The 11,830-nt window shown below is 46.9% G+C and overlaps 1 protein-coding gene across 1 annotated transcript; it reads left to right on the forward strand.

Annotated features, from left to right (window-relative positions):
• Positions 1 to 8,954: 8,954 nt before the first annotated feature.
• On the forward strand, positions 8,955 to 11,117 carry LOC100281348 (uncharacterized). The gene is made up of 4 exons (NM_001154266.2): positions 8,955 to 9,288; positions 9,420 to 9,518; positions 10,057 to 10,332; positions 10,707 to 11,117. The coding sequence occupies exons 1-4, from the start codon at positions 9,001 to 9,003 to the stop codon at positions 10,860 to 10,862; spliced, it is 819 nt and encodes a 272-aa protein (NP_001147738.1). The 5' UTR covers positions 8,955 to 9,000; the 3' UTR covers positions 10,863 to 11,117.
• The last annotated feature ends 713 nt before the right edge of the window (positions 11,118 to 11,830 follow it).

An 11,830-nucleotide genomic window follows, 5' to 3' on the forward strand; every position in this document is an offset into this window, starting at 1 on the left:
GTTGGATTAATGTGGGCTTGGCCCAAATTAATATTCAATAATAGTCAATGCTAATGGCCCACTTTAATGCTATGGTGTACTAATTATTTAGTACCATATTGGAAGTTCAAAGGACAAATCAATCAACTTAAATAGGTGGACCATTGGTGCATCTATTGAGAAGTTGAGAAAAGGATGAAGGACTGCCACACGCGCGCGCGCGCGCCGCCGCCGCCACCGGCCGGGCCGGGCCGGGCCGTGCCGTGCCGTGGCTCGTGGCTCGTGGCTCGTGGTAGATCGGACCTTGGTCCGAATATTCCTTTCAAACGGTTACGCATTTTGCCTGGAGTGATGACCGTCATAATAACCGTCCGTTTCCTGTCTTATGGCTAGTAACGGACATCAGTTTCCAGCTCTAATGCGCGACCGTTTCTGTCCGTTGTCCTTCTCCCTTCTTCTGACCGCCTATAAGAATGGAGAGGGAGGGCTCTTCCAGAGTAGCGAATCATCTCACGCGAATTGCAAACAACACATTCCCGTCCCATCTTCTGCGAGCACAGAGAGAGTGGGAGAGCAGGCCTCCGAAATCACCGACCGTAGAGATACACTTGCACGGGTGTGCGGGCGATCAGATTTTTGGGGAGCGTCTTCGCGACTGCTCGCGTGATCGTCCACATCCTTGCTGTTCGTCGCCTTCCCAAGTTGACGCGTGCTGCTGTTCTTCTTCCCGGCGACCGTTCGAGGGACTGCACTGCGTACATCTTCCTGCACCGACTTCGTACGGCTACATCGAACAAACACACGAGATGTCTCGTGTGAATGGAGCCACTGGTGCCTTGAGCATCGGTCCCTCCGCTGGGTACACTCTGTTCTTCGTATTTATGCATGTTTCATTGCTGTTTACTGCTTATGCGAGTAGTTATACACACATGCATATACATGTCATTACATATATCGCACTGATTATCTGGATTAAATTAAAACTAAAAATGCCTAACTTTCTAACAGCTGTTACTTCTGACAGCCAAACCGGTGTGCCTGAGGAAATGTGATAACAATCAAGATTATCCGAAGGTCGCCTCGAAAGTGCGTCAGCAGCTCCATTCTCAACACCTTTTTTATAAACCACCTTGTATTGGAGTCCTAATAACTTGGTGAATACTTTACGTTGCCAAAAGGTATTCAGTTGCTGCTCGGTCAGATGGGCTAAGCTTCGCTGATCCGTGAATATGATGAACTCGTCATGCTGAAGATATGCCCTCCACTGGTCAACAGCCATTAAAATCGCCAGGTACTCTTTTTCGTATGTTGAAAGACCTTGATTCTTGATGCCCAAAGCTTTACTGACAAAGGCAATGGGGTGCCCCTGTTGGCTGAGAACAGCCCCAATTCCTCCAGCTGAAGCATCAGTTTCCAGCTCAAAGGGTATAGAAAAATTTGGCAGCTGTAAAACTGGGGCGGAGGATAATGCCGACTTCAAGGCTGTAAAAGCATCCTCATGCACGCTAGTCCAAATGAATAGAGCATTTTTCTTCAACAAATTGGTAAGGGGCTTTGCCATGACTGCAAAGTGACGAACAAATTTTCTGTAGTATCCGGCCAAACCCAAGAAGCTGCGAAGCTGTTTACAATTAATGGGTGTGGGCCAAGTGGAGACCGCTGAAACCTTGGCAGGATCCGTGGACACTCCATGTACAGAAATTACGTGTCCGAGGTAAGCAATTTCTTGTTTAGCAAAGGAACACTTGGACAGCTTAATCTGCCACTTGTCCTGTCTGAGCAGCTGAAATACTGATTCCAGGTGAGATAAATGGTGTGACCATGTAGGGCTGTATATTAAGATATCATCAAAGAACACCAAAACTGACTTCCGCAACAGAGGTGCTAGAGTTTGGTTCATCGCCCCTTGAAAAGTAGCCGGAGCACCAGAAAGCCCAAAGGGCATCACCTTGAATTCATAATGGCCTTGGTGGGTTTGGAAAGCTGTTTTGTGTTGGTCAGCAGAAGACATGCGAATTTGATGGAAGCCTGCGCGCAGGTCCAATGTGGAAAACCAAGCTGCTCCATGGAGTTCGTCCAAAAACTCATCGATCACAGGCACTGGAAACTTGGGCTTAACAGTCATGGCATTCAAGTGCCTATAGTCGACACAAAACCGATAGGTGTTGTCCTTTTTCTTGACCAATATAACCGGTGATGAGAAGGCACTAGAGCTAGGTTGTATGATCCCGGTTTGGAGCATTTCTGCAATCTGAGTCTCGATCTCTGTTTTGAGTGCTGGTGCATAGCGATATGGCCGAACTTGCACTGGTTGGGCTCCTGGTACAAGCTGAATATGGTGGTCGCACTCTCTGGGAGGCGGTAAACCTTGTGGAAGGACAAACACATCCGTATAATCGCTGAGAAGTTGTTGTAATTCAGGGGAAAGCTGCTGCACAATATCCTGCTCTTTGTCCGACAGTGAGTCCAACAGACATACTTCCAGTGTTTGGCCATGAACTGAACTAGCACCCAAACCCCAGAGCTTAATCTTGGAACGAAGGTAAGGAATGACCAAACATTTAGCACTCCAGTGTATCCACATCGGGCTGAATGCACACAGCCAATCCATGCCAAGAATAAGGTCATAATTGGATAGTGGAAGTACCTTCAAATCTGAGGAAAAAGGAAAACCACCAATGTACCAAGTGACATCCAGAAGTTGTTCAGAGCAAGTGAGTTGGGCGCCCCCGGCGACTTGAACTCGAACTGGTGGGTACAGAGGCTTGACCGCTGGTAGTGTGGATGCCACGCGAGAGCTGAGAAATGACGCCGAGCTGCCTGAATCCAATAAAACCAGAATTTCAATATCTCCAATGTGACCCAAAAACCGGATGGTTTTAGGGGTGTCCTTCGCAGATGTGGTGGCCAGTGATAAGGACAGCATATGTAATTCTTCTGCAGGCTCTGCTGTGGGTGATTCCTCTTCCTCAGGAAGTTGAAGAAATTGCCAAATCTCATCAACCAAGTGTAATTGAACAGTATCAGCACATTTGTGACCTCGGGAATAAGTTAAGCCACACTTATAACAGAGACCTTTTGCTTTCCTGTAGGCATAGAGGGCAGCAAGTTTGTCGTCTGTAGCAGGAGGCTTGGGCACTGTCACAGCTGGCCTGTCATCAGTGTGAGGAGCTTTAGTAAATGTTCGACTGGATCCTTTAAAATCCCGTTGCTTGGTCGCCTCAGCCACCTCTTCCTGCAATTGAGCGAGCACATAGGCAGTATCGAGATCTCGTGGGCGTTGAATCAAAACAACAGATTTAATATCACTCCTCAAGCCATCAATGAATTTGGTTGTGTAGTATAGTGGATCTGAGGGCAGATTGTATGCATTCAACTGATCTACCAATTGAGAAAAGTGCTCGACATACTCAGTGACAGTGGAGTGTTGGCGAATGTGTAAGAGCTGTCTAAGTAGGTACTCATATTGGTTTTTGCCAAAACGCTCACTGATTAACCCCCCAAATTCAGACCATGTGAGGCTGGGTAATTTGTGCTCTATAGACTGGAGCCAGCGCGCGGCTGAACCTGAAAAATGCATAGTGGCGACTTGGGTCCAGACTATGGGGTCAACTCCATACATGGCAAAATATTTTTCACATCTAGATTGCCAAAGTTTGGGAAATTCGCCATCAAATGCAGGGAAATTGAGCTGTGGAAGTTTGCCTAAATGGGCTGTAAATTGGGTACCGAAAGCCCTACCCCCAAAAGCTGTATGAGGAGGTGGATAAGTGGATACATGAAACTGGGTTCCAACATGGTACTGAGGGTGTTCAAATTCATGAGGAGGAAAGGCACTGGGTGTCATACCATTGGTCGGGAGAAGGTTATGGGGATAGAAACCCCCAAAACCCTGCTCCCGGTTGTAGTTGTCGAACTGGTGCCCGTACGGGCCGTCGGCGTGTGGAGCAGCAGCGTGGAATTGGTCCGGCGCTGTCCACTGGTGTCCTTGGTTGCCCGGTGGTTGATGCGGGTCAGGGGGAACGCCGCGCTCGAGCAATTGGGACACCCTGGCCAACTCCTCGCGCATGGTGGTGAGGGAATCCTGGACGCCCTCGACCGAGCGCTCGATCTGAGGTCGCCAGGACTCGAAACAGGACGTCACGCTCTCCAGAGCCGCCACCCGCGTGGAGGCGTGGGCGACGACCGATCCGATCTGCTCCCGCGCGATCTCCTCGAACGCCGCTGTCTGCGACGCGAGGTGCGTGTCGAGGTTGTGGCTGAGATCTTCACGGTCGCGATCCAGTCGGAGATGAATCGAGCTGATATCCTCAGCGTTGTTGGCGACGGATTGCTTCAAGGAACTCCACTGCAGATCCTGCGCTTCGAGTCGATCGCAGAGTTGTTGGAGCAGCTTGGACTGCGCCGCCAGATGTTTGGATTGGGATTCGATTTGCTTGGATTGAGCGGCGAGAGCTGTGGATACACCGGGATCTAATGCCCCAGCCATCTTCGTCGCTCGCGTGAAGTACGGAGCGCTGTCCGCCTCCAGGATCGGTAGTCTGATACCAGTTGTTAGGGTCTGGCACCAGGGAGACCCCGATAGAGATAGGAGACGATACGATACGATACTATTAGCAGTAGCGTATTTCTTACAGCCTGAATATTCCTTACAAATTCGTCCCTTTAATACTCACACCCACTCTGGACCCGTGTATCTTACATTGGGCTTCTTCCATCGCCGGCCCAACACCGGAGCTCCCAACGGAGGTGTATCCGCTGCCGTGGAACAGTCCCTGTGCTCCCTGTCAGGCTGGGTGCTGACACATCCGGTGCGTCCGCGTACGTGTCTCGGTCGAAAGGAGATGTTGAAAGGGTTCTCGGCTGGATTAGAGGTCCCAGGAATCAGGCCTTGCCAGGAACCTCTCTCGTTGCTTAACAAGGCAGCAAAGCCGGTTGAATTATTTCTGGGTCCTACGAAATTTGGCTTGAATCAATTGGCAATCATCATCATAATAGTCTCTACTCTCTTGTATATATTATTATCGGGGGATTTTTTAGAACACACGCACACAAAACATATATTAACGGAGTCTTTTAGAACACATGCACACACTCACATAAATAAATAAAAAACTCAGCAAACATGCGCAATTCGCATTACAACAGTAGCAGACAATGGAAAGACGTTACGTTGGCTTCCGGTTTCTGCATTTACCATGTTCCTACTTTGGAGAAGGCAGTGGATCTTGGCCCAGGTCACCATCAAGTTCCTTCATTCTGGAACCTGCCACAGTGCAACAAGCAAGACTCCAATTCGATGCTACTATTAGATAGTACAGTACATGAGCACTAGGTGAAGACACCGAAACTGACGTGGCCAGCTTGGTTTGGTAGAGAAGAAAGCAGATGCTGCTACCTGCAAGTGCTACCCTATAGCTGCTACTCTGCTCTGCTACCGGTGCACAAAAATGGCGCTAATCTTTTCGACGAAGCGCGACAAAACCATTCAGAGATGCTGCGTTGTTCAAGAGAAGGCAACCTTTTGGTGTAGGGCCGAAATTTAGAGCGGAAGAATAAACGTCACCAGAAGTGGGTTAACTGAACTGATCTAAAATTTCACATAACAACTAGATTCTACTTTAGCTTATTTTAGTCTTTATTTATGCCTAACAGTGTTTTCTATCCTTGAATAAAAAGTTTTACAATCCTTGTATAAAAAGTTTTACAATCCTAAAAGTTTTATTTATGCCTAACATCTTTGAACTATAAAAGAGGGACGGTAGCGCCTATTAAGAGCATAAACGGACAATAGTTAATAGACACCGTAACACACATGACATATGGTATTACCTCATATTGAAAAGCATAATTTTGTCTAAATCTCGCAGTCCTTTGTGCATTTACCTTCAACTCCTCATCTCTCGATCCACCCTAGAAATTCACTGTCGAATATTCCTCAATAACCTAGTACAAGCACGAGGTAATTTAGAGAGGTTCAAACTGTAGTATGCATAATACGTTCCCATGTAAGCGATGGTAACATAAACGATAGACGAACGATGTGTTTAAATGAAATTAAACGGTCTAGATGTGTCGGTCTAAGGAAAGCGAAGGATACCAAAACACAAAGGTTCCATAGACTGTGTCGACGGCTCTAGGAAATGTGACCTGTTTGGGTCGTCGGTCCACTAGGGGGCTTCCTTGGGGCACCTATCTATGTAACTAATTTAGTGGCAGAGTGACAGCCCGGCATATGCCCGGGCACGTGCCCCGGCTTTGGTCCTGTTAACCCTGCAAGCCCCGAGAGTGAGGGCACGCTGGAGATGGAAGGTGGTGAGATGTGGACAAGTGCGCCGTTCGCCGGCGTGGTCGTGGGCCTGCTCGTTGTCTGCGTGGGTGGAGCAGCGTGAGAGCATGGCGACGGTGGGATAGCCGAGGCGCACAACGTCTCATCCTTGTCTTGTGTGGTGGTGTTGGCTCCATACTGGACGTAGGGCGCGGGCTTTCCGTGTGGCTTGTACATGAGATTAATAGAGGAGAGTGTTTTCATGGACTGGGCTGCTGTGAGGCATCTTGAACGAAAAATCCATTCGGTCCCTCTCTCTATCTGATTTTTTGCATGGAACTTAATATGTCCTGCTACACCTAGGGCATGTGTGGAGGGTGATTTTAAGTACATTACATACGCAAAAAATAGCACGATTATAGTCAATGGTGAAGACATAATTTATTTAGAGCCAAACTTTATTTTAAAAGTCCATAAAAAATATCCCTAAAAAATATGACAAGGGTTTAGGTGGAAAACATTCACCCACGCCCGAGCGCAACGGTGCTGAGGCTCTGGTTCTGAGCTGGCTCCGCCACTGAACTAATTAATTGGTGTAATTGTGAGTGCGCACCATTAGAGGGGCCACAACACTGCGATTACCCTGTTATACAGAATATCTTGGGGATGTAGTTGGTAACCGGGTTATGAATGTACTTTGGGCTACCTACCCTAGGAATGCCCTATAGATACCACCGTTTTGTAGCTAGATGGGACACACATAACGAGACACAATTGTTCCCCGCCGGCCATTTTGTTGTGTACTGTGCATCTCCTTTGTCTCTGAATGTCTAGGTCCACTTCCCGGTACCCAACAATGTCCTCTCCATCTAAACCATATAGCTAGAAAAAGAAGGGTTAACTGTTAGTATGTACTATGTAAATTTTAGCAAGGGTAAATGAGTAAATCCACAAGTATATTTTGTTATGTGATACAAAACAATGAAAAATGGACAACAACTCTCAACTCTAACATACCGAGTAAATCCACAAATATATTTTGTTATGTGATACAAAACAATGAAAAATGGACAACAACTCTCAACTCTGACATACCATATTACATATTCATATAACCAAAATGACAAATTCAAGACAACTAAACCTAGCCCCTAGTTCAGCTAATTATAGAACAACAACTAAAACATTCTAATAGAACACATATTCATGTACAGAAACTGTAAAAAACAAAATGAAACTGATGGTCAGCGTTTTTAGATTCTCAACGCAAATAATAATATTTAGAACATGTTAATAGCTAAATTACTAATAATTAGAATGGACCAAGTGACTAATAGAGGGCGAGGTACATGTGCTTGTAGCTCAGCTGGTAGTGGTTGGTGAAGGGAGCAAAAGCAAAACAGTACCAATACCGAGCAGAGTAGGAGGCCGGTGTCATGGATGAGTAGAGGAGGGGCACGACAGTTAAGGCGAGAAGCAGGGGCAACACTGTGGACGAGCTGGGCTAGGCGGTGACATGGTGGAGCAGGGGGCCGCCATGGTCGAGGCGTTAAGGAAGGGACGACGTGGGGGGGGGGGGGGGGGGCGACGTGGTGGAAAGGGAGGCGTCGAGCAAGAGTAGAGTTGTCGTGCCTAGATGGCGTGTCATGGTGAAGCAGGGGCACGACGACGTGGTGGCCTGACACTCATAGGGGCGATTGCTACCAAACTAGACGAGCAGGAGCAAGCTCGGGCAAATAAGGCGAGGGAACCCTAACACGTCAATGCAGCTCAGCCCGCTACATTTTGGTCCTATCAAGAAAACATCACAATAAATAGGCTAAACATCGTTTACACCCGTCTAGAGCCGTTCTATTTAGGCTGCTTTGACCGTTTAGACCAGACGATGACTGTTTATATGGGTCAACCATTTAGAGAACCGCTTATGCCTTAAACTGCATGGTGTTGCTTCGTTTACCGTTTAAACCGATTTAAACTAATGTCTAAAACCATTTAGAGTTTGGGGTTATAAAACGACAAAGACATAGAGAGAAAACAAGGAGCAGGATGATGAAAAAATGAATATATTGGCAGGGATCCTAATGCTATGGGTTACCATTATGTCATATTAAGGTTTGAGTTGTAGCTGTAGAGTATTATTATTTATGAGTTACTATGTTATATGTGGTTGACTTTTGTGAACTATTAATGTGCTTGTGCAATTGTGTGTGTCCACTTAATTAATTATACATTGTTATTGACTTGTCACATGTTTTTATAGACCTATTATTAATCTATCATTATATAATTATGTTACTTATATTAATATATTATTATCATATAGTTGTTGTTTATTGATGAGATTATGTATAATATTGACATTGTTTCAGTTTATCTTTTTTTTTCGATCGTTTCCGATGCGTTTCCATTCGGATTATCATCCCACATATCCCGTGTTCGATCTGCGATTCCGATTTCGAAACATTTTCGAATTAAAATATAAAAATGAAAAAAGGTAACGGTTTATCTCGACGGATTCTCTCTGTTAGTACATCCCTATCCACAACGACGTCTGTTCTCAGCCTCTCACATAGTCACAGTTATCCAGCGAGCGGCAAATTATCCGAAACGTAAACCGAGCCGGCCCAAAATCTAACGGTCAGGTCAGGGGCAAAATCGTCAGCCAGTCCACGGCCTCCCAAGGCCCAGCCGGCCAGTCCCCGAAATTCCCAGTTCCCAGCCCGAACCACCGGCGACGCACGCTCCGCTTCGCTATGGCGCTCTCGCTCGCGCGCAGCCCCAACCCCGCCGCGGCGCTCCCCGCCCCGCGTGTTCCCCACTTTGCCCTTCCTCTCCTCACGCTCCGCTGCCCTCGCCGCCAGAACCAGGCACGCCTCCGCGTCGCAGCATCCTCGCCCCCGGAGGCGCAGGCTGCCCCCGTGGCGGAGGATGAGCAGGGGGAGAAGCGGCGGAAGCTATACGTTGCCAACCTGCCCTGGTCGTTCCCGGCGCCGGAGATCGAGAAGCTCTTCGCGCAGCACGGCACTGTCAAGGACGTCGAGGTGAGAGGCGCGACCGATTTCCGTGAAATCCATGCCGCGTGCCCTGGCGAGCCGTTGAGGCCGCGTTCAGGGATGCCGAGTTTGAATTTTCAGTTGGGATATTCAACTTTTCTTGTGTTTATTTGGTGAAGGTCATCAAGGGGAAGGATGGAAGAAACAGGGGGTTCGCGTTCGTGACGATGTCGACAGCGGAGGAGGCGGCCGCCGCCGCTGATAAGCTTAACTCCCATGTGAGCGTGTCGACGGTTGCATTGATGCGTTTGGTTTGCACCATGGTGTAGTTTCACGATTGAGCATCAGATAGATAGAGTGGGTGTGAAGTAGAAGATGTTATCTAAATTACGTCTTAGCGCATCCATGGTCCATCTATTGACCTCACTTGCATTCTCCTCCAATGAGGCTTTCACAACTTAGTGGACATGGAATTTCTTGTAAGGCCATTCTCAATGGGATTTTCATACTCATTAAATGTGGTGACACATCATCACACTTAGTGACATGGCAGTGCAATTAATAAGAGAGATATAGGGAGAGTTTCATGGAAGATGGTAGAGTTTCATGGGGGTGAAAATCTGATGTGGCAGTTTTGGAAACAGTACATTAAAACTGATCACTGAGAATGACCTAATATCACTTAATGATTCAGTTTTCTACAACATGGGACCAGTTTATCAGTCTTGTATCATTATCATTGAGCTAGTCATTAAAATGTTGACACCTAAAGATTTCTCCAAATTAGATAGTAACATTGAGAATAATCTTTTCCAGGATGTAATGGGGCGGACAATCAAGGTGGAGTTTTCAAAGAGCTTCAGAAGACCAGCTCCGCCTCCTCCTCCAGGCACTATTATAGAGAGGCACAAGCTTTACGTGTCCAATCTCCCATGGAAAGCAAGGGCTCCCAATGTTAAAGAATTCTTTGCAAACTTTAACCCGCTTTCTGCTAACGTTATATTCGACAATGGAAAAGCAGCTGGGTACGGTTTCGTTTCCTTTGGGACAAAAGAAGAAGCAGAGGCTGCTCTCACTGAGCTTGATGGAAAGGTGTTACATACAAACTTCAAACTTACGTTCTTTGTGTGTGTGTGTGTGTGTGTGTGTGTGTGGACATAGCATACCTCCTTCGCACATGGCACATGCCTCTATTCCTAGTTCTAGTGTGGCAAATGGAAGATAACATGGCTCAAGGGATGCTGTTAGATGCATTGTCTCCTCTTTTTTACAGTAATAACTACGAGGTCCCTTGCCATTGACTTGCAACAACAGACCTGCTATAGTGCTATCATACAGTTAGATGAATTGTCTGTCTCTGTCCCATTTCTCCATTCCATCTTTTTATAAAATCGAATGCAAATGCATTGAACTACAGGCACATTAAACCACTAAGGTATCAGACTTATATCCTGTTCTTTATTTAGGAACTTCTGGGAAGGCCTGTACGCTTGAATTGGCGGGAAAGTGGTGATGATAAGGTTGAAGTTGCAAAGGCTGACAGTGAAGTTGAAGCTGTAAATATTGAAGGAGCATGCGTTGATGATGCCAGCACGGATGGAGGTGAAGATAAACAGGAATAGTAAAAAAAAATATTATAGTGGCCTACGGCAAGAAAGTTTCATCTGCCTTATTGGTATGCACACAGATGTGGAGCCTTGTTGTACAGTTACAGTTTTTTTTTTCCTACACTACCTGGTGAGTGAGTGCATGATCATTGTGCCTATAAGTGCACTTACTACTCATGGTTGGTATTTGAACTAATTTGTTTCTGTGGAAAATTTAATTCCACGACATCATCGGAATTCTTCTAATTGAATGTACACTTTCGGGGAACCTTCGATGTGGTGTAGTTTGCTTCACTACCTGTGTACTACTGCTTTCTGAAATTTTCTGTACCTTATCATTTACCTCGCAACCATGGGTAGATTCTTGCAGCATGAGCAGTTAGCAATCAGCTTGAGGGGAACCCACATTGACGATCCACACCAGAGTTGGGAATGAGGGATGGCTCGTCGTCTCTCCTCCCGCTGGCTCAGGCGACACCAGCGGAGAAGACACCACGCTGCGTGGCGTGGGGCAGGTGGTGGACTGGGACTCCCATTCCGAGCTGTAGACACGGCGCATAGCTCTAGGTCAGCTTCGACACTGATCTCTGGGCCGTGGCGGACGTAACCAGACAAAAGGCTCGCCTTGTCTACAGCTGAAGGCTGCGGTATCTTGCATCCCTTTTTTTTTCTTTTCTATATCTGCAACTGCAAGTCTCACCTGCCTTCCGCACCATCGTCTCCGACAATTGCCATTCGGAATTGGAGGGGCCTCTAAATTCGGAGGGGATTTGAGTTTGTAGACTAGTCATAAAGGGAAATAACGATGTGAGACGACTCCTACACGAGGCTAGTGAACATCCTGATGCTGATTTGAGCTTGCGATTAATTCATCTATGGAGCCGCAATGAGGAGATTGGAGCTTCTGTGACGGTGCTGGTTCGCTTTAGTCACGAATCTCATCGTTCACCTATGTTTTCTCTTCTTCCCTTCGTGGAGCAGAA

The sequence above is a fragment of the Zea mays genome, chromosome 2, assembly GCF_902167145.1.
Source record: "Zea mays cultivar B73 chromosome 2, Zm-B73-REFERENCE-NAM-5.0, whole genome shotgun sequence".
Classification (NCBI taxonomy): domain Eukaryota; kingdom Viridiplantae; phylum Streptophyta; class Magnoliopsida; order Poales; family Poaceae; genus Zea; species Zea mays.

Excerpts from the sequence above, each read along its gene's own strand:
- LOC100281348 (NM_001154266.2), top strand. The coding sequence starts at position 9,001 with ATGGCGCTCTCGCTCGCGCGCAGCCCCAACCCCGCCGCGGCGCTCCCC. Across the intron at positions 9,519-10,056 it reads CTGATAAGCTTAACTCCCAT|GATGTAATGGGGCGGACAAT; the intron begins GTGAGCGTGTCG and ends AATCTTTTCCAG. Across the intron at positions 10,333-10,706 it reads TCACTGAGCTTGATGGAAAG|GAACTTCTGGGAAGGCCTGT; the intron begins GTGTTACATACA and ends TTCTTTATTTAG.